This window comes from Rhinatrema bivittatum, chromosome 4 (genome assembly GCF_901001135.1).
Source record: "Rhinatrema bivittatum chromosome 4, aRhiBiv1.1, whole genome shotgun sequence".
NCBI classification, from domain to species: domain Eukaryota; kingdom Metazoa; phylum Chordata; class Amphibia; order Gymnophiona; family Rhinatrematidae; genus Rhinatrema; species Rhinatrema bivittatum.
The window spans coordinates 440,112,460-440,135,505 of record NC_042618.1 but is presented as its reverse complement, the minus strand read 5'-3'; the positions used below and the strand labels follow the sequence as shown (position 1 = coordinate 440,135,505).

The 23,046-nt window shown below is 47.1% G+C and overlaps 1 protein-coding gene across 1 annotated transcript in view; it reads left to right on the top strand.

Annotated features, from left to right (window-relative positions):
- CFAP54 (cilia and flagella associated protein 54) overlaps window positions 1-23,046 on the top strand; it is a 1,106,494-nt gene that overhangs the window by 508,262 nt on the left and 575,186 nt on the right. The window contains exon 34 of the mRNA XM_029597529.1: window positions 920-1,077. Within this exon, the coding sequence (XP_029453389.1) occupies window positions 920-1,077 (158 nt within the window). The remainder of the gene's footprint in view (window positions 1-919; window positions 1,078-23,046) is intronic.

The following is a 23,046-nucleotide window of genomic DNA, read 5'->3' as shown; positions in this document are numbered from 1 at the left end:
TATTTAGCTGGATAAGTAGGGCTTATGTGGCTAAGTAACTGCTGCTGAATATGTGCCTCCATTCAGCAGCCACCACATAAGTCACTTATCCTGCTAAAAACTTTGCCACATAAGTTGGGGTGGAGCAAGTTAGTCGCCTAACTTATCCGGCTAACTAGCAATATTCGGAGTTAGCTGCTAACTTAAATGTGCCCAAAAGCAGGTCTAGACTTAGCTGGTTAGAACATATCTGGTTAAGCACTTAGTTATATGCATATATTCAGTAGCTTAGCCAGATAGATTCTGTCTGGCTAAGTTACTTAACCTGACAGCTATGAATATTGGGCCCATGATGGTGAGATTAGCTAAAGAAGATGAACTTTCAAAAATTTTACATACTAACATTGCTATAGGAATTAAAACTAAATTGAAAGGAAGAATCTTAATGTTTTTTTTAAGTGCTAGCTAAATGATTTAAAAAGAGAAATTTGCCAGTTTTGCTTATTTTAAAATTGTCTGAGTCACGTATTTTGCTTGTTATTGTTGGAAAGTTATCATAGTAATGAATTGTAGATCTGCGAAGCATAGTATTTCTTAAACCTTAGAGGAATCTCTAAGAAATGCATATAGTTAGTCAGGAAACTGAACTTTTCCATCATAAGTAACCATGTTTTATGATTTAGAAACCTGTGGGTACTGCAATGGCTCTGTTCTGTGTGCTTTATACTGGCAACTTATAAATTGCTATCTACTATTTTGGTCAATATAGAAATTGTCTTTTTGACAGCAAATCTTTATAGCATATAAGGTGTTTAAAATTAAATGCAAAGTAATCAAAAGCATAGATCAATAATTTCATTTTAGAAAGATATGCCTTGTGCATTGAAGCCCTCAATTGTGGCATATTCATTTTTAATCTGTTTTTTGTGTTGTTTCATAGGTTTGGAGTTTTGGACCCTGAGATGTTCTCACTATACCATTCTGGCACTGTAATAATGCAAAAGGAAGCAAAAACTACAGATGAAACTGGTGTGTGGCAAAGTCATGCTGCATCACCACTGAAAATGGAACCGAAGACAAGAATTAAAAGTGTAACTGGTAATGACTGTTAGTATGTAATCCTTAATTCAGTGTTCTGCCTTATTTTGTTACTGTAATAATCATAACATAATTATAGAGTAAAGCTTTTACAGGTAAGAAAACAATATGTAAAGGATACGGTGTGTGTGAGCCCTTAGTGCTTCTGGCAAACGGACCCTGTAGCGCAGGGGTCGGGAACCCATGGCTCGCGAGCCAGATATGGCTCTTTTGATGGCTGCATCTGGCTCGCAGACAAATCTAAATCAGTGTGTCGCCACACTTTCCAGTCCCCCGCTGACCCAGCTGCTTCCCGGTCCTCCTCCGCCCGGGCTTAAAATGCTGTCAGCCCGGGCGGAACGCTGCAGAATAGCTGGAGTCGGCGGCACCTGAATGCTCTCTTCTTCCCATCCCCCCCCCCCCCCCCCCACCCCGCGGCCCGGAAGAGGAAGCGGCAGAATAGCTGGAGTCGGCGGCACCGGCATGCTCTCTTCTTCTCGCCCCCCGCCCCCCCATGGCCCGGAAGAGGAAGTGGTGAGCATCGGGTGCGTGCGCGGGAAGAAGAGACCACGCTAGTGTGGTCAGCGTCGGTCCGACGGAAAGAAGACTGTGCAGCGCGGCTCGGAGGAAAATAAAGAAGAGTGTCAACCACCGCCGCCGATGGGACTCCTCCTCCGCGAGAGCTGAAAATGAAGGAGGTTAGCGTTGGGAGGAGGCTGCTGCTGCCGCCGCGAGTTCCCGGGGTGGGGGTGAGGGAGAGAGAGAGTGAATGAGCGAGCAAGCATGTGTGTTTGAGATCCTGTGTGTGTGAGTGAGAGATTGCATGTATGTGAATGATTGAGAGCTTGTACATGTGAAAGAGAGTATGTCTGTGATTGAGAGCCTGCCTGTGAGAGAGAGAGCATGAATGTAAGTTTACGATTGGGAACCTGTATGTGTAAGTTTGTGATTGAAAACCTGTTTGTGTGAAAGAGTATGTGTGTATGATTGAGATCCTTTTGTGTGTGAGAGAAATCATGTGTATGTATGATTAAGAGCCTGTGTGTATAAATAAGAGAGAGCATGTATGTCTCTGTGTGATTGAGAACTGATTTAGGTGAGGGAGCATGTGAGTATGTGATTGAGAGCCTGTGTGTAAATGAGAGAAAGAGAGGACATGTTTATAAGCATGTGAATGAGAGTCTGTGTGTGAGAGAAAAAGACAGCATGTATTTATGTGATTGAAAGCCTGTGTGTGTGTGTGTAAGCGTGAAAGATAGACAGCATGTGTGTAAATGTGTAATTAAGAGCCTATATAAGTGAAAGAGAAAAAGCATGTGTATATGTGAGTGACTGAGAGCATGTGTGTATAGGTGTGTAATTGAGAGCCAGTGTGAGAGAGAGCGCTGGTATGTGACTGAGAGAGGAGAAAGTTCCATGCAAACCACCCCTCCTCCTGCTAATTCAGAACAATCTCAGGACACCTGGATATCAAACGTTCCCAGGTATGCAGAGCAAAAAAATTTTTGTATCATTATTTTTCATTACTGGGTCTTTGTGTCTGCTATTTTGAAATAGCAGACACTTGTACAGGTCCTTGGTGAGGCCTCACCTGGAGTACTGTGTTCAGTTCTGGAGACCGTATCTACAAAGAGACAAAGACAAGATGGAAGCGGTACAGAGAAGGGCGACCAGGAAGGTGGAGGATCTTCATCGGATGACGTATGAGGAGAGATTGAAGAATCTAAATATGTACACCCTGGAGGAAAGGAGGAGCAGGGGTGATATGATTCAGACTTTCAGATACTTGAAAAACTTTAATGATCCAAAGACAACGACAAACCTTTTCCGTAGGAAAAAAATCAGCAGAACCAGAGGTCACGAGCTGAGGCTCCGGGGAGGAAGACTAAGAACCAATGTCAGGAAGTATTTCTTCACGGAAAGGGTGGTGGATGCCTGGAATGCCCTTCCGAAGGAAGTGGTGAAGTCTAAAACTGTGAAGGACTTCAAAGGGGCGTGGGATAAACACTGTGGATCCATCAAGTCTAGAGGGCGTGAATAAAGAGGAGGCAGCAAAACACTGCACGGAGCAGCAGTAGCCACTGAGGCATTCACGGAGCGGGATGCCAGTGGCCAGTAGTTGGTGTTCCACCTTCAGGCAGCAAAACACTGCACGGAGCGGCAGTAGCCACTGAGGCATTCACGGAGCGGGATGCCAGTGGCCAGTAGTTGGTGTTCCACTTTCATGCAACAAAACACTGCACGGAGTGGCAGTAGCCACAGAGGCATTCACGGAGCGGGATGCCAGTGGCCAGTGGTTGGTGTTCCACCTTCACGGAGCGGAAGGATGGAGGGCTGCCATCTCATAAAATAAAAAAAAACCAAACAAGCAAACAAAACAGAGGTGGGTAAGGGGCAGGGGTGTGGCCTGCTGGTTGTGGCGGTTGCTACCCCTGATTGAGATGGATGTTCACTAGGATGGCGCTGCTCTCTGCATTGGTGGAGGGGTGGAAGGGAATTGGGGCCGGAGGGTGCTGGAAGCCAATAGAGATGGGTGGGAGGAAGAAAAAAGGGGGGAAAAAAATGGATAAACTGCGTAGCTTGCTGGGCAGACTGGATGGGCCGTTGGTCTTCTTCTGCCGTCACTTCTATGTTTCTATGTTTCTATGAGTTTTTAATTATTGGATATTCCACTCATCAGCTGTTTCGAAATATGTTCTTTTTGTTAGTACAGTTTTACTGCTGATGATTTTATATTTCTTGATTTGTTTTATAAGGATGGGTGATGTTTCTTTTTTCCTTTGTTACACTGCATACAGAGACTCTGGCTTGTTGCAGTTTCCAATTCAGTTTTTTCTGCATGCTTCTAGTTATGCGTTTTGGTCTCTTTATTCTATGTTAGGTGAGGGTCAGCACGTGATTCAGGTGAGGTTTTCTGCTGGCGTGTAGTTTCTGTGTAGGACTCTATAGCAGCCTGACTTGGTCCGTTTTCCTAATAGGAGATGTATTGGTGTCTTAAGGCCTGGTGTAATATTTTCAGAGACTTATTGTACTTTAAAAGTGTGATCTTACATAAAATGCACACATTTACTTGTATTTAGTTTTAAACATATTGTATGGCTCTCATGGAATTACATTTTAAAATATGTGGCATTTATGGCTCTCTCAGCCAAAAAGGTTCCTGACCCCTGCTGTAGCGGGACAGTCTGGAGTTTCACCTTTACCAGCCGCCTTCTCCTCCGGTTGAGCCCTTGGATTCTAGTGGTCGGCAGAACTTAGGTGGGTCCCTACTAGGGCAGAGGTGGTAGCTAGATACCAGAGACTAGTTAACAGCAGGCTTACAGATGTCAGAGGAGAGCCAAGGTCAGAGTAGGCAGTGAGCAAGAGAGGACGGGTCCATCTGGAGGTCAGGTCCAGGCAGCAGGCAAACATAGTCAGGTCAAGGCAAGAGGTCAGTTCTAGAGCAGCAAGCCTAGGGCAATGTGGACACACAGGAGACACTGGCTACAGGAACAAAGAAGACAGACAAGATGAGGCTGGACTGGCAATGTTGATTGAGACAAGGCTGGAAGACAAGGCTTGGATAAGGCAAGGCTGGAAGACCAGGCTTGGATGAGGCAAGGCTTGAACAGGAGTAGCAACTCCCACAACACAACTGTGTAGTCTACCTGTTGCTGAGGTGTCTGTTTGTTGCACGGCTGGGGTTTAAATATCCAGCTGTGTGATATCATCTGAGGGTACCAACCATAGAGGTTCCTGCTGTAATGACTTTAAGATTAGGAACACGCTGCACGCGTGTGCCTAAGGGGATTCTGACAGCAACAAGTTGGCGGCCTTTCTGTTGCCGCAAAGAGAACTCCGGCATTGGTGGTTCCCGGGGGTGAGTGCGCCGGCTTGCTGGGATGTCCCATGAGCCAGCAAATTGAAAACAAGAATTTTAGAAACTGTAGATTCAGGTACACACACACACACACACACACACAAGTTTTTTTATACTGTATGGGAGTGACTTGGCAGTTGGAATTTATACAAAAGAACACTTACCAACCCTTTGAGCACTCAAATACTGTATATAACAATAGTTGGAGTTGAACAGTATCTGTAAATGCAATTTAGCAATCCTTTTTATGCAAATAGAAAAGTGAAGATGGAAAATAATTGCAAATGTGATTACACAATTATATTAACAGGCATATATTTGAATCCTGCACCTGCACAGAACACTGTAGTTTTGAAACATTCACATAAAAGCACTGCTAATGCAGAATCAAAAATAATGTTTAAGTGTTACTAAGACAGTCCAAATTATTCTCCCAGGACAAGCAGGGTGACATCATCAGATGGAGCCCTGTCACGGAACACTTTTGTCAAAGTTTCTAGAACTTTGACTGGCACACTGAGCATGCCCAGCATGCCACCAACCCTTAGCCACCAGGGGTCCCCCTTCAGTCTCTTTTTTTCCATGTAGCAATTGCCTCGTGGTTTAGGAGCTCTGTGAGAAATTTCTCACAACTTTCCTCACGGAACTTTGAAGTTTAACTTTATAGAAAAATCCTTCAGCTGGGGTCCCCCATCGAATACCGTTCCCTCCGACGCTCAGTAAGTGTTCCCTGTTGTTTGCGGTCGAATCCCGGCAGCATTTTCTATCGGTGCCCGCCTTTTTTACGATGGCGACTGGGTTCAGAAAATGTCCTGAGTGTCCGAGGACCATGTCCATTGCGGACCCGCATACCGTTTGTGTTTTGTGCTTGGGCCCCTCGCATAATGTCCGTCGATGCCCTAGTTGCGCACATATGACCCCAAAAGGCAATCGTGCTCATCTGGATAAGATGGAGCACTTATTTGGTTCAAAATATTCTGCTCCATCGACACCAGTTCCAGCGCAATCAACCGCTCAAGGTCCGTCAACCGTGGAGACACCCCGCCAGGAACATTGTGGAGCGGGTGACTGTCCGTCAGTGACACCATCGAAGGCATCGGCGTCATCATCCTCGGTGCCGGAGAAGGACCAGACTGAGTACCGAAGGAAACACTGACACCGGCACTGACGGGTATCCCTGTCCGGTGCCGGCACCGATACCACAGCGACATCGACTCCCATCGAGCCGCCTGTGAAGAGGGCCAGGGGAGAGGAGCCCCCATCCTCCTCTAGACCCGGTACCCCTAGGAGTTCCCTACCGGTGCTGGGCACTGAGCCTCCACTGGCCCCCGTGGAAGCTCCGGTGATGCCTAGCCTGCCCCCTATCCCGATTGCCATGCCACTCTCGAGAGGAATTGGACCGTATAGTCCAAGAGGCAGTGCTGAATGCCCTATAAGGCTTTCAATCGCTGCCGGGCCCCATACCCAATTGTGCAACTTGCGTGTGCCGAGCCGCGCAGCCTTCCTCCGTTCCCTCCGAGGCCGCTCTGAAATCAGAGTGGTCTCGGAGAGAACTTTCCTTCCGCCGCCCCCCCCATGTTCCCCTCCCTTCCCCTACCTAAGCCCCCTAGCCCTACCTAAACCCCCCCCTTACCTTTAACTTTAAAATTGCACCTGCCTCCGGGCAGGCGTAGGTTGCGTGCGCCGGCGCCGGTCGACCCGCAATCATCCGGGCACAGCGATAAATGGCCGCTGTGCCTGGAGGCTCCGGCCCTGCCCCAACCCCTCCCCCGGACCTCCCCACCCCGCCCACGCCCCGCCCCCTTTTTCAAGCTCCAGGACATACGGGCGTCCCGGGGCTTGCGCGCGTCGCTGAGCCTATGCAAAATAGGCTTGGCACGCGCAGGAGCGGGTTTTCGGGGTTACGCGTGTAACATACGTGCGTAACCCTTTGAAAATCCGCCCCTTTATGCATTCCAGGACTGCCTCTCCAACAATATTGTCCTGATCAAACAGACAACCAAGTTGCAATGTAGTATCTGAACAACAGGGGGCATGGGCTCTTACCTGCTCTGTCAAGAGGCGGCGCAAATTTGGGCCTGGACCCTGTCGCACTCCATACTATTGTGAGCCACTTATCTAGCAGGCACACAGAATGCACAGGCGGACCGCCTCAACCGACAATTCCAACCCCACGAGTGGTCTTTAGATCCCTCAGTTGCGAACAGAATCTTCCACAGGTGGGGTCAGCCGACCATAGACCTCTTTGCGTCCAGTCAGACCCACAAAGTGGAACGCTTCTGCTTCCTACACAGGGACCGAAGAACACCACCCATAGATGCCTTTGCTCGTCCCTGGAATACAGTTCTGCTATATGTGAATCCTCCGATTCTGCTAATAGCCAAGGCTCTCATGAAGCTACAACAGGACCAGGGCTTAATGATGCTCATAGCCCCTTATTGGCCACGGCAAGTATGGTTCCCCATACTTCTCAACCTCTCCGTCCAGGAACCCATTCGCCTGGGCAAGGCAAACAACCTCATCACACAGAATCACGGCAAGTTATGTCACCCAAACCTCCAGACCCTTTCTCTAACAGCCTGGATGTTGAAAGGTTGATTCTACAACCACTAAATCTTTCTAGTGATGTCTCTTAAGTCCTTGTAGCTTCACAGAAGCCTTCCACGCAGAAATCTTACCACTCTAAATGGAAAAGGTTTACCTTGTGGTGCACGCAAAAGGGCTTTGATCCCTTTTCTTGCCCCATATCCAAACTATTAGACTACCTCTGGCACCTCTCGGAATCTGGCCTTCAGACTTCCTCAGTGCCATTTCTGTGTACCATCAAGGAGTAGGGGATGCCCCGATAACGGCTCAACCCCTGGTGAGTCGCTTCGCTTCATGAGAGGCCTACTATGCAGCCACCGGTCGTGACATGGGACCTCAATGTTGTACTTGCACGGCTCATGCACACTCCTTTTGAGCCCTTGCACTCCTGCGAACTCAGATACCTTACACGGAAAGTCCTTTTCCTAGTAGCCATCACCTCTGCTCGCAGGATAAGTGAGTTACAGGCCCTGGTGACCTACTCACCCTACACAAGTTTCCTCCATGACCGGGTAGTTCTTCGCACTCACCCTAAATTCCTACCTAAGGTGGTAACTGATTTCCATTTAAATCAGTCCATTGTCTTGCCCACTCTTTCCAAAGTCTCATGCTTACCCGGGTGAGCGAGCTCTGCACACTTTATACTCTAAGCGTGCGTTCACATTTTATTTAGACCGCACCGCAGTCCATAGGTAATCCACTCTTTATATCTTTTGATAAGGACAAAGTTGGAGTGGTAGTGGGCAAGCAAACACTTTCTAACTGGTTGGCAGACTGCATTGCATTCTGCTACCAGCAAACAGGCCTTCCACTCATGGGATGAGTGAAGGCACACTCAGTCAGAGCAATGGCAACGTCAGTAGCACACTACCGTTCAGTACCGATTGCTGACATCTGCAGGGCTGCGAAATGGAGCTCGCTCCACACCTTCACAGCTCACTACTGCCTGGCTGGATGACAGGATTCTGTCTTTGGCCAGTCTGTCCTAAGAAATTTGTTCCCAGTGTAGGAACCCAACTCATCCTACCTTGACCCGCTGTGAATTTCAGGCTGCCTCATCCTTGCCAACAGCACCCCAGTTGTTGTGCCTGTTGCACATGTTTGGTGCTGCATGGTCTAATACGAATGACAGCCTGTAGTTTGCTATTCACCCATATGTGAGGACTACCATCCTGCTTGTCCTGGGAGAAAGCAGAGTTGTTTACCTGTAACAGGTGTTCTCCCAGGACAGCAGGACATTACTCCTCATGAAACCTGCCCGTCACCCCGTGGAGTTGGGTTCGTTATTGTTTTCTTATTTTATTTTTCGCTCGTACTTTTGCTACAAATGAGACTGAAGGGTGACCCCTGGTGGCTACAGGGTTGAGAGCATGCTGGACATGCTCAGTATGCCAGTCAAAGTTCTAGAAACCTTGACAAAAGTATTCAGTGACAGGACTCCATCTGATGATGTCACCCATATGTGAGGACTAACATCCTGCTGTCCTGGGAGAACACCTGTTACAGGTAAGCAACTCTGCTTTTTCTTCTTATAAATATTAAAGCATCTATGCATCTCAGAAAATAAAGATCTCAATTTTATGTTTTAATATTGAAGAAGCTAATGGATTTCTAAAGCTGCCACTTAGATGAAGTAATCCTTCTAAATTTATAGGTCAGTTTTCAAAGTTATACGCTCAAGTAAATGTTACACAAGTAAACTGGCTGTCTGAACATTCCCCTCCCTCAAGTTGACTAAAAGAACACACAGGGGTAGATTTTATAACATACGCACACGCGGTTCCCGGGATGCACACATGGACGCGTAGATTTTATAAAATTGGGTGGCTGAGCGCCGGATTTTATAATCCGCACACACATGTACATGCGGTGCACGCAAGGAGGGTGTAATTTTGCAAACTCCACGCGACGATGCAGTTGGGCCTTCCACAGTTCCCTTCTAGTCCGCTCCAATTAAGGGAGGGAACTTCCCTAACCCGCTGCCAGCCTCTGTCCTGCCCCGCCCCTCCCCAACCCACCCCTCCCCGGCCCAGACCCCACCCCTGGCTTGCCCCTTTGACGAGGTCCAGCACTTGTGCGCGTACCGGGGTTTATGCGCGTGGCTGGACTCCTTTGAAAATTTGCCTGGTGCCCACTCGGCCCGGCCACGTGCGTAAACTCCAGGATTTAAGTGCGCAGGCCTTTTAAAATCCAGCTGACATTGTTTACCAACCCATTATTTTTTCCAAGGATACACAGGATACCAACCCATTCCAAGGATACACAGGATACCAACCCATTCCAAGGATACACAGGATAGCAATTCCCATAAATGGCAGTCAAAAAAGCAAACAGAATGTTGGGAATTATTAGAAAAGGAATGATGAATAAAACGGAAAATGTCATAATGCCTCTGTATCGCTCCATGGTGAGACCGCACCTTGAATACTGTGTACAATTCTGGTCGCCGCATCTCAAAAAAGATATAATTGCAATGGAGAAGGTACAGAGAAGGGCTACCAAAATGATAAGGGGAATGGAACAACTCCCCTATGAGGAAAGACTAAAGAGGTTAGGACTTTTCAGCTTGGAGAAGAGACGACTGAGGGGGGATATGATAGAGGTGTTTAAAATCATGAGAGGTCTAGAACGGGTAGATGTGAATCGGTTATTTAGCTCTTTCGGATAGTAGAAGGACTAGGGGACACTCCATGAAGTTAGCATGGGGCACATTTAAAACTAATCGGAGAAAGTTCTTTTTTACTCAACGCACAATTAAACTCTGGAATTTGTTGCCAGAGAATGTGGTTCGTGCAGTTAGTATAGCTGTGTTTAAAAAAGGATTGGATAAGTTCTTGGAGGAGAAGTCCATTACCTGCTATTAAGTTCACTTAGAGAATAGCCACTGCCATTAGCAATGGTTACATGGAATAGACTTAGTTTTTGGGTACTTGCCAGGTTCTTATGGCCTGGATTGGCCACTGTTGGAAACCAGGATGCTGGGCTTGATGGACCCTTGGTCTGACCCAGTATGGCATTTTCTTATGTTCTTATGTTCTTAAATGGGATGATGTCCTCAGCAGAGTGAGTCTAAGTGAGTCAGTCTTGTTAAATCTAGTTTATTAGTGTTATGGTTGTGAGGTGTTGGAGTGGATTCTTGGGGTACTGCGGTAATGGCCACTCCCACGGGGTGGAGCCCAGTGAGGAACCGCAGTACTAGGCTAGACTCTATACACGCAAACACAGAGAAATTGTATTTTTTGTACAGCTCGATGGTACTGCCCAGGGAGTGGTCAGCAGTAAAGGTAACCCAGTGAGGTAGTCCAGGGATCCACAGCAGAGGAGACCGGTCTCACACCCGAGTAGGATGGGCACCACAGCGTTATAGGGACAGGTCCCGGATGTAGAGGTAGAATGCTGAACTGCAGATGAGACAGACTGAGAAGGGTTAGTTCTCACTGAAGTAGAAAGCTGTATAGTTGAAGGTCCTGGCAGGCAGAAGTTGTTCAGTGGCAGGCATCAGATTAGGGAGAGCAGGCCCTCGAGGAGCGAGTAACCAGTTTCCCAGGACAGGTACCTGAAATAGAGCAAAGGGGCCCCGAGGAGCGGGTACCCAGGTTAGTGAAGAATTACCCCAAAGGGCAGAGAGAGCTTCCAGCAGCATCTGAGAAGCGGCAGAGCAGCATAGACCGGAGACATTCCAGTCCTTGCTAACTCAGTTTGTTAGCAAACAAAGGGCAGGCTAAATACCAGGATGTGATGACATCACTCAGAGGGGAAGCCCCCGAGGTTCCCGCCCTGACGTGGATAAAGATGTGGGCGGTGTGCGCACGCCCACCCTAGGAGGCCCTCAGGAAAATCATGGCGAACACCGTTGCCGTTGCCGTTCTGGGGACGCAGGAGAGAGTGGCATGAAGACGCGGCAGCAGCCATCTTCCCAAGGCTTGAGTAAAGAAAAGGAAGAAAGGTGAGGCACAGAGGTTGAAGCCGTCTGAGACCAACGGACGCAACAGTTTCCCTCTTCAAAGGGCCCCCTCCAGACCCCCTACCTGGTCTTGGTTTTTGAGGATGTGATCGATGAAATTGATGAAACATCTATTTGTCCATAATTTTAGCCAAATGTTCCCAAGAGTTTTCTTCTGGTCTGTATCCCTCCCATGACAGGAGGTACTCCCAAACTCTGCCTCTCTTCCTTACATCAAGGATGGCATCAACCTTATACTTGATGCCTTCTTCTGCATCAACAGGTGTAGATTCAGGTGTCTTGTTGGAAAACTCGCTAAGAACAAGCGGTTTCAGCAGCGAAACATGGAATGCATTGTGGATTTGCATAGCTGGAAAGAGTTTCAGATTATAGGTGAGTGAGCCCAACCATCGGAGAATAGGAAAGGGTCCGACAAAGCTTGGAACAAATCGAGCAGATGGAAGCTTAAGTCTCAGATGTTTAGTAGAGAGCCAAACTTTATCACCAGGCTGGAATTCAGGAGCCTTGCTTCGGTGAGCGTCATAGCCTTTCTTTGCTTTTTGTCTTGCTTTTTGGAGCATCTCTTTAGTCTTTCTCCAGAGCTGCTGTATATTTTTGGCAGTAGATTGAGCTGCCGGGGACGACACAGAAAGTGGAAGTGGTAAAGGTGGTAAAGGTTGTCGTCCATACACCACTTCAAATGGTGTAGATCCAGTAGATGACACTGGATGCGAATTGATGGCAAATTCAGCCCAGGGCAACAGTTCAGCCCAGTCATTCTGTCGTGAACCAACATAGGCACGGAGGAACTGTTTGAGAGTTCTATTCATTCTATCAGTTTGGCCATTCGACTGAGGATGATACGCAGAGGTGAAGTCAAGTGTGATGTCGAATTTCTTACACAAGGCTTTCCAGAACTTTGCTGTAAATTGAGCTCCTCTGTCAGAAACAATATGTTTAGGCATGCCATGTAGACGAAAGATGTGACTGATGAATAGCTTAGCAAGTTCCATGGCTGATGGCAAGCCAGGGAGAGAGACGAAGTGAGCCATCTTCGAAAATCGGTCCACTGTAACCCAGATGGTAATGTTACCCTCCAGAAAGTGGCAGGTCCACCACAAAATCTGTTGCAATGTGGGTCCTGGGCTCATCCGGTGCTGGCAAGGGTTGAAGCAGGCCCCAAGGATGTCCAGGCGGAGGTTTCTGTCTGGCACAATTGGAACAGGAGGCTACGTAAGCTAGAGTGTCTTCATTCATGGTAGGCCACCAATAGTACTTTTGAAGCTTGGCCAGTGTTCGCCATTGACCAGGGTGTCCGGCCAGTTTCGAATCATGAGCCCATCTTAGCAATTTCTTTCTTAAATTGCAGGGTACAGTGGTCTTGCCCGGGGGTACCGGATGAGTAGCTGTGAGAATCACTCTTTTCAGGTCAATAATATGCTGGGGTTCATCAGGTACGTCTTCTGAGAGGAAAGAGCGAGATAATGCGTCTGCTCTGACATTCTTGTCACCAGGGCGATATTTCAGCAAAAAGTCAAATCTGTTGAAGAACAGGGACCACCTCGCCTGTCTATGGTTGAGGTACTAGGCGTGATGGAGGTACTCCAGATTTTTGTGATCAGTGTAAACAGGAATCTGATGTTGTGCACCCTCAAGCCAGGGGCGCCATTCTTCAAATGCCATTTTTATTGCCAACAGTTCTTTATCCCCAATGCCGTAATTCTTCTCTGCTGGCGAGAAGCGTCGGGAAAAGAATGCACAGGGGTGCAAGATCTTTGAATCACCTGTCTGGCTTAGCACGGCCCCTACACCTACATCGGAGACATTGACATCCACAATGAAGGGTCGAGTAGGGTCCGGATGGCGGAGACATGGTTTATTTTGAAAGGTGTCTTTTAACTTCTGGAATGCAGTCACAGCTTCCATAGACCAAGCAGCAGCATTGGCTCCCTTCTTAGTCATTGCTGTTAATGGAACAGTCAACAACAAGTAATTTTTAATAAAGGTCCGGTAGTAGTTGGTAAATCCCAAAAATCGTCTTAGAACTTTTAGGCCCTTGGGTGTGGCCATTTCTGAATACTCTCAAGCTTCTGAGGGTCCATTTGTAAACCATTGTTTGAGATGATGTAGCCCAAGAAGGGCATGGATTCTTTATGAAATTCACATTTAGACAATTTGGCGTACAAGCGGTTCTCGCAAAGTCTCTGCAGAATTCTTTTGACATCTTCCTGATGGGATTGCAGGTCCTGAGAAAATATCAAGATGTCGTCCAAGTAGACAATGACACATTGGTAGAGTAAATCACGCAGAATATCGTTCATCATGTTTTGGAAGACAGCCAGGGCATTGCACAAGCCAAAGAGCATCACCGGGTATTCAAAGTGTCCATCCCGGGTATTAAAAGCTGTCTTCCATTCATCACCAGGGTGGATGCGAACTAAATTATATGCTCCTTTGAGGTCAAGCTTGGAGAATATCTTGGCACACTGCAACCTATCAAATAGCTCCGAGATGAGTGGTAAAGGATAGCAGTCCTTTATGGTGATCTCATTCAGACCTCTGTAGTCAATGCATGGACGTAACGTCCCATCCTTTTTCCCACAAAGAAAAATCCTGCGCCGGCAGGAGGCTTGGAAGGTCTTTTGAAGCCTTTCTGGAGATTCTCCTGGATGTACTCCGACATCGCCTTATTCTCCACTGCGGAGAGGGGGTAGACCATATTCAGCTTCAAATTAATTGCGCAGTCATAGGATCTGTGTGGAGGTAACACATCAGCAGCTTATTTTGAGAATACATGTTGGTAAGATGCATATTGAGGAGGCAACCCAGGCAACAATGGGGTAATTGGCATACATGGTATTGGAGAGACTTCCATTAAGCATTTGCCATGACAGGCTGGACCCCAACGTGAAAGCTCCAAAGTGGTCCAATTGAATTGTGGCATGTGTTTCTGCAGCCACGGTAACCCAAGTACCAAAGGGTGCATGGCCTTCTCTAGCACAAAGAAGGAATTAGTCTCTGTATGAAGAGCACCGGTACACAAGCTCACTGGTTCAGTAAGCAGAGTTACTTCACCCGGTAAGGGCTCTCCATGAATAGAGGACAAAAGTAATGGAGGCGTCATCGTAGTGGTAGGGATCTGCAAATGTTCCACTAGACGTTTCAAAACGAAATTTCCCCCTGCCCCAGAGTCTACTAAGGCAAGGGTCTGATATTCCAAAGGCCCGCAGATTAAAGATACTGGAAGAGAGAGTGGAGGAGAGGGTGCAGTTAGACCTAAGAAGAGTCCTCCCGCAGGACTTAGGTCTGCCAGTTTCCCCGACATATAGGGTATGTTTGTACAGCATGACCAGCTTGTCCACAATACATGCAGAGTCCCAACCTCTTTCGGACTCGTCTCTCTTTAGAAGTCAAATGACTGCGGCCTAATTGCATTGGTTCTTCTTCACCAGCAGCAGGCCCTGGGGGTATAGGCCTGGGTACAGACTTGGCACGAATCTCTCCCTGGTGTGGTCTTCTGGGACTCTTGACCTCTTGAACTTTGTCGCGAATTCAGCGATCAATCTTTGCTGCCAACTGCATTGTTCCGCTAAGGTCTCGGGCATCTCACGAGTCACCAGTTCATCTTTCAACTGGGAGTTCAGACCTTCAAAAAATAGTGTTTTCAGGCACCTAGGGTCACAATGTAATTCAAAAGCCAACGTCTTAAATTCAATGGCGAAGTCTGGCAAAGGTTTGTTACCTTGTTTTAGATGAACGAATGCTGATCCTGCTATTGAGTACCGGGCAGGGTCATCAAATACTGACTTAAACAGTTCAAGAAACCCAGCAAGATCTTTCAGGATAGGGTCATTACGCTCCAATGGCGGTGAGGCCCAAGCCAACGCTCTTCTGTCCAGATACGAAAGGATATAGGTGGTCTTGGCATACACTGTAGGGAAATGGTGAGGTTGCAGAGAAAAGTGCATGCAACATTGATTAATAAATCATCTACATTTCCAAACTTCACCCGCGAAGCGTGTGGAGCAGATAGAGGAACTGTAGATTTGACCGTCACTTCTGGTGGTGTAACTTCTTTACCTGTGGCAGCTGGAGTATTCATCTGTGCGTGTAACTGATTAAAGGCAACAGTCAAGTTGTCCAACGAATCCTGTTGTTCAGAGATTCGCTGGGTCAGTCCCGTAATGGCCTGCAAAGAGGTGAGCTGAGCTGAATCCATGGAGTTAGCAATCTGTTATGGTTGTAAGCTGTTGGAGTGGATTCTTGGGTATTGCGGTGATGGCCACTCCCATGGCGAGGAGCCCCATGAGAAACCGCAGTACTAGGCTAAACTCTATACACGCAAACACAGAGAAATTGTATTTATTGTACAGCTCGATGGTACTGCCCGGGGAGCAGGCAGCAGTAAAGGTAACCCAGTGAGGTAGTCCAGAGGTCCACAGCAGAGGAGACCGGTCTCACACCCGAGTAGGATGGGCAGTGCAGCGTAGCAGGGACAGGTCCCGGATGTAGAGGTAGCATGCTGAACTGCAGATGAGACAGACTGAGAAGGGTTAGTACTCACTGAAGTAGAAAGCTGTATAATTGAAGGTCCTGGTAGGCAGAAGTTGTTTAGTGGCAGGCACCAGATTAGGGAGAGCAGGCTCTTGAGGAGTGAGTAACCGGTTTCCCAGGATAGGTACCTGAAATAGAGCAAAGGGGCCCCTGAGGAGCGGGTACCCAGGTTAGTGAAGAATTACCCCGAAGGGTAGAGAGAGCTTCCAGCGGTAGCTGGGAAGTGGCAGAGCAGCGTAGACTGGAGGCATTCCAATTCTTGCTAACTCAGTTTTTTAGCAAACGAAGGGCAGGCTAAATACCAGGATGTGATGACGTCACTCGGAGGGGACGCCCCCGAGGTTCCAGCCATGACGTGGATAAAGACGTGGGTGGCATGCGCGCACGCACCCTAGGAGGCCCTCAGGAAAATCATGGCAAACACCGTCGCCGTTGCCATTTTGGGGACACCAGAAAGAGCGGCATGAAGACGCGGCAGCAGCCATCTTCCCAAGGCTTGAGGAGAAAGAAGGAAGAAAGGTGAGGCACAGAGGTCGAAGCCATCTGATTCCGACGGACGCAACAATTAGATTTAGTTTAAACATAGATTTTATTGTTAATTTTTGTAATATGTAAATTGCTGACAGATGTTTTAATTATTTAATATATTGTTAATTTTATCAATATGCAAGCTTTTTGTAATCAGTTTTGAACATATTGTAAATGATGGAATAGAAATTGGTGACAAATAAATATCTTTCTAAAAAGCTTCTACAGCTTTACTCATGTTCTCATAGAGCGTGTGTAGGATGACCTACAACATTGCCATTATGCAGGGTCACCTTCAGTCTGTGGTTCTCATCGGATAAGTTTCTCTTCACAATATTTTTAAGTGTGTTTTGCTTTTGTCAACCTTTTTCATCTTGTGAGCCTCCTAAATTATGCTCTCTTTCACTACTTTTGGCCCTGTTAGAATCAGTGGATAGGTTTTTTTTTAATTTGAAGTTTAGTTTTCTTTTTTTGTGTGCTGCAAGTCCAGGCAGTTTTTTAGACCGCAGTGAGCTTCACAACATTTGTTGTTTTTCCTCAGGATTGCTTCATTTGATTTCACATCATTCATTTTTCCAACAATGTCAAAGAAGCATGCCAATGGCTTCAAGAGATATACATACTGCAGTTGCATGATATCTATTAAAGATCTTCATGTTGGCTGAATGTACTGCCTCTATGTTTCACATAATGTCCTAGAGTATAGCACCTGTCAGAAGATGTCCTCCAAGTGTTAAGTCTCTGGAGAGAATGGCATGTCTGTGTCTTTGGCTTAGTCTCAAATCCAATACCCTTGCATCAGCATCTACTGGCAGAACATCGGCATTAAGGGAACATTACTCATTTTAGGGGTTCAGCACATGTAGGAGATATGTAAGTCCGAAACCTTTTGCACTTCTTGCACCTGATTCATGGAAAGGGTTCTGCAGCATTGGTTCCTACATCAGAAGTTACCAGTGTCATGCATTAAGTGAAGGCCAGGAAGTGTTAACATAATTTCCCATTGATGCATAATGCCAGGAGCAGGAAGATACTGGTGGCTGCTATACATTCTTTAGGAAAAAAGTTTTTTATTGTTTTATAACAGCCATACAAAATAGAGAGTGGCGGTGTACTGAGCCCCTCTCTGATAACAAGGCATAATCCAACAGTATAAGTCACATCCCTCTTCAACCCCCACCCCCCTCCCATCCAATCTCAACCCTTGGGGAACAGGTCAATCAGCATCCTTGTGTGAGAAGATATCCACCAGGAAAGACGAAAAGAAGTCCTCAGGAAAGCGGCAACCAGACATCACTCATTAAGAATAGAGCTACGAGAACGTTGTGGTAAAGTTTGCAGATAGGAGTCCCAGATGGTCAGGAATCTTTTCTTATGACGGGGAGAGTTGCGTATCCCAGCTGCCTCCAGAAGCATCATACAATGAAAACCATTGCGCCAACTCCAATAAGAAGGGGGTGAAACCTCCCTCCAATGCACCAGGATAACCTTCTTAACCACTAAACAAGCTTTGTGAATAAGCAAATGAGATCCCAAGCTCCGGATCCGCAGAGGAGAAATGCAACCAAAAAGTAGCCATAAGGGTGAGAAAGGGATATGTACTTCCAGCAAAGCAGCAAGATAACGAATCACCCGGGACCAGAGGCTATGTATAGCGGAGCATATCCAAAAAGCATGGGACAACGTGCCAGGAGAACTACCACATCACACGCATGCTAAAGATGAGGAGATTCGTAAGTGGAAGACCCCTTGAGCCGAGACATAGCTTCGACAGAAAATTTTATATTGTATTTCTCGGAAATAAAAATTCACAGAAAGTTGGGATACTCGTTTGAAACACGTTTTAAGTATAGGCATAGTAACCGTAAAAACCCCATCTCCATTCCAACGCTCAACCAAAGTAGTACAGGGATCCTGAACCGTCAATTGTTTAAGGAGTTGATAATACTATGATAGTGAAGGGGTCTTGTCTTTCTCAAAAGAGTAAATAGCATCTAGCGACCTGAAATGAGAAGCCTGTCAGGCAGGAGGGGGAAGAGAGCCAACGTAGTGTTGAAGCTGCAAATGAGGGAAAATCGCCTTAGCAGACAGGGCATAGATCTCCCGAAGTTCTGAAAAAGGTATAATTTGACCTTCAGGTGTCAACACATGACCCAGTAAATGAATACCCTTATCCCCCCATCCCTGAAGCATAGCTGACTGGGATCCAGGAGAAAAATCTGGATTACTTCGGATGGGCAAAAAATAAGCACAGACACAATGTATTTTCAGCAATCGTGTGAACCGCAACCAAGAGGTGCGAATGGACCGCGTAAGAGCATTTTGCACCAGAAAGGTCGGAAGGGAAGCAGCCGGGGCCTACAGAACAAATTTAAGGGAGAGAGGAGAGGCCAATTCTATGTCGGCAGGGAGATTTATGACCGTGGACGAGTCCAATAGCCAATCTCTTACTATTCTAAGATTGCTGGCTAAATTGTAAAGCGCCATGTCGGGGACCCCAAGACCCCACCTCTCCCATAACCAGGCCAAAGAAATCCGAGCCCAAGCCCCCCCCCCCCCCCCCCCCCCAGCCAGTAAAAATGTCTCTGGACCTTATCAAGCTTCCACAACTCCACACTACGCAGCAGCAAGGGCAGGTTCTGAAAAAGATACAGCCACTTAGGCAAGATGCTCATTTTAAACAAGTGGACTCTGCCCCCTAAATATAATGGCAGGCGAGTCCAAGAAAGCAACTTGTCTTGAGTGCTTTGCAGTAATGGGAGAACATTTAACTTATACAGGTGTGAAAGCTCACTGGGAATAGTAATCCCAAGATAAGTAAACAATGTAGCTGCCCACGCAAGTGGGAAGTCATCTCCCCACTCCTGCTGTAATGTCTCTGGATAAGCAAGTGCTATAGACTTAAGCAAATTTAAACGGAAGCCAGAAAAGATCCCAAAGGCCCATATTTGTTGAAGTAGGGGCTGCAGGGACCTCCGGGGATCTGTGAGGAAGACTAAAACATCATCTGCAAAAGCAGCATACTTAAATGTGGTAGATTGTAACCGTAAGCCCTTGACTCCTTTGGCCAATTGAATAGTTTGTAATAAAGGTTCAAGCTGTAGGACAAACAGAAGGGGAGAAAGTGGACAGCCCTATCTGGTGCCCCTGGTAATAAGAAAGGAATCGGATTTGGACCCATTCACTATAACAGTGGCTTCCGGAGCTTGATATAGAAACCTGATCGCATTGAAAAACAGTCCCTCAAATCCCATTTGTTGCAACACAGAAAAAAGATATTCCCATTCCACCCTGTCAAACGCCTTTTCTGCATCAAAGCTGATAGCGAGGAAGGGGGCCTCCATCTGTTGACACATTACCATGGCAGCGAGCACTTTACGAATATTAGTCAGCATATCGCTTCCGGACAAACCCGACCTGGTCCGATCCAATAAGGGAGGGAAGTATCTTGGACAGCCGGTCTGCCAAAATTTTGGCAATAATCTTTTGGTCAAAATTCAAAAGCGATATAGGCCGGTAAGATTCAGGGAGGAGCGGGTCCTTCCCCTGCTTATGAATAAGAGTGATATTAGCGGTGTTAGTGTGAGTAGGGAAGGATCCAGTCACCAACAGGTCAGAAATAACATGAACCAAGGGGGGTCCCACCAAGTCTGAAATGCACTTGTAGAACTCCTCACCATATCCATCTGGCCCAGGGGCCTTAAGGTCTTTGGCCTTCTTGATCACCTGGGTGACTTCATCCAGTGTAACCGGCATGTTTAGAAACTCTTTTTGCGCCGGGGTAAGGCGGGGTAAATTTAGGTGTTCGCAAAAATGCGCACAAGCTTCACTATCCCAGCCCTCAGTGGTATAGAGAGTGCTATAAAAATCTCGGAAGCGGTAGAGGATATCCGCTGTATCTGTTAATATCTTACCAGCTGAAGACCGTAAAGCGGGAATGTAACGGGAACCATGAGCAGTGCGCACCAGGTTGGCAAGCAACTTGCCAGCATTATTACTATATTGATAGAGTTTATGCTGATAATAGAAAAAACTCTTTCTGGCTCGCTGGTGCAGCAAGGTATTCAGTTCCCCTTGTATCAAAAAAAATTGCATTCTGGCCTTATGGGAGGTAGAGTGATTCAAGGTGCTCCTTGCCCTGTTCAATTGAGCAGTCAAAGTTAAAATTCTGTGATCAACAGCTTTCTTCCGATGAGCCATGAATGAAATAATATCCCCTCTTAGAACGGCCTTTGCTGTGTACCAGAACAACCCCGGGGTCTCCACATGTTGAGCATTAAGAGTGGCATAATCTGCCCAATGGGCGCGGAGAAATTCTTGAAATTTAACATCATTAGCTAAATAAAACGGGAAATGCCAATGAGAGGTAGCAGTGGTGACAGTGCTCAGAAGTAGTTCTAAACGCACTGGTGCATGGTCTGAGATAACAATGTCGTCTATGGCCGTGGTGAGTACCTGAGATACATTCCGGGCACTGATTAGAAAATAATCGAGGCAAGAGAGTGTGACACCAGCACGGGATATATGTGTAAAATCTTTCTCATCGGGGTGTAGAACTCTCCAGATATCCACCAAGTGCAGAGATTGTTCTAAAAAGGAAGGGCCTCTGCCAAGTCCCATCTGAGAGCTTGATGGGGGGGATTTGTCGAGTTGGGCGTCTCTGATTGTATTAAAGTCCTCTCCCACGACTAGTCAGTGATCTCCATAAGGTAATACCAGTTGATAAAGCTCCTGAAAAAAGCTGGGACTGTAATTGTTTGGGGGTGTAAACATTACACAGAACTACTTTCGTCTGCTGTAAGGTACCCACCAAGATAACATAGTGTCCCAAGGGATCCTTAATCGTGGTTGTATCCTGAATGGGGACATGTTTATTAATCCAGATCACCACCCCAGCCGATTTAGTAGTGCCCGAGGCATAATAAATCCCTCCCCCCCCCAACATCTACTTAATTTATTGTGCTCTGAATCCATGAGATGGGTTTCTTGTAGAAACGCAATACTAGGGATGTGAATCGTTTTAGGACGATTAAAATTATCGTCCGATAATTTTAATATCGTCTTAAACCGTTATGGAACACAATACAATAGAGATTCTAACGATTTATCGTTATAAATCGTTAGAATCGTGAGCCGGCACACTAAAACCCCCTAAAACCCACCCCCGACCCTTTAAATTAAATCCCCCACCCTCCCGAACCCCCCCCCAAATGACTTAAATAACCTGCGGGTCCAGCGGCGGTCCGGAACGGCAGCGGTCCGGAACGGGCTCCTGCTACTGAATCTTGTTGTCTTCGGCCGGCGCCATTTTCCAAAATGGCGCCGAAAAATGGCGGCAGCCATAGACGAACACGATTGGACGGCAGGAGGTCCTTCCGGACCCCCGCTGGACTTTTGACAAGTCTTGTGGGGGTCAGGAGGCCCCCCCCCCCAAGCTGGCCAAAAGTTCCTGGAGGTCCAGCGGGGGTCAGGGAGCGATTTCCCGCCGCGAATCGTTTTCGTACGGAAAATGGCGCCGGCAGGAGATCGACTGCAGGAGGTCGTTCAGCGAGGGTTCCGGCGCCTCGCTGAACGACCTCCTGCAGTCGATCTCCTGCCGGCGCCATTTTCCGTACAGAAAATGGCGCCGGCCATACGCGTATGGCCGATTCGCGGCGGGAAATCGCTCCCTGACCCCCGCTGGACCTCCAGGAACTTTTGGCCAGCTTGGGGGGGGCCTCCTGACCCCCACAAGACTTGCCAAAAGTCCAGCGGGGGTCCGGAAGGACCTCCTGCCGTCCAATCGTGTTCGTCTATGGCCGCCGCCATTTTTCGGCGCCATTTTGGAAAATGGCGCCGGCTGAAGACAACAAGATTCAGTAGCAGGAGCCCGTTCCGGACCGCTGCCGTTCCGGACCGCCGCTGGACCCGCAGGTTATTTAAGTCATTTGGGGGGGGGTTCGGGAGGGTGGGGGATTTAATTTAAAGGGTCGGGGGTGGGTTTTAGGGGGTTTTAATGTGCCGGTTTTGCGATTTTACGTTTTTTTCGATTTTTTACGATTTTTTCACGATTTTTCACGATATTTTACCCCCCCAAACGGCAACAATACGATTCCCTCCCCCTCCCAGCCGAAATCGATCGTTAAGACGATCGAGGACACGATTCACATCTCTACGCAATACTCTCACGCTTTCGTTTGAGAAGGGAGTGAATCTTAGATCTTTTAATAGGGGAATTTATTTATTTATTTATTTATCTATTTATTTATTTATTTATTTATGGCTTTTATATACCGACTTTCTTGATACAAATCAAATCAAACAATCCCACAAACATTCCAGGTAATTAAACCAGTGACATGACTAGAGATATAGCATAAAAAGGATGTTCCAAAAAGAGTAAGGCAAGATCATCCGTGGCAGAGGTCCTCCCAGCTGAGACCACCCGCTGCATAGAGCTTGATGACATGAAGGTGGCAGAAATACTTTCCTGATATAAACTCACACATTGAACAAAAGACACACAGACCCATTCCCCAAG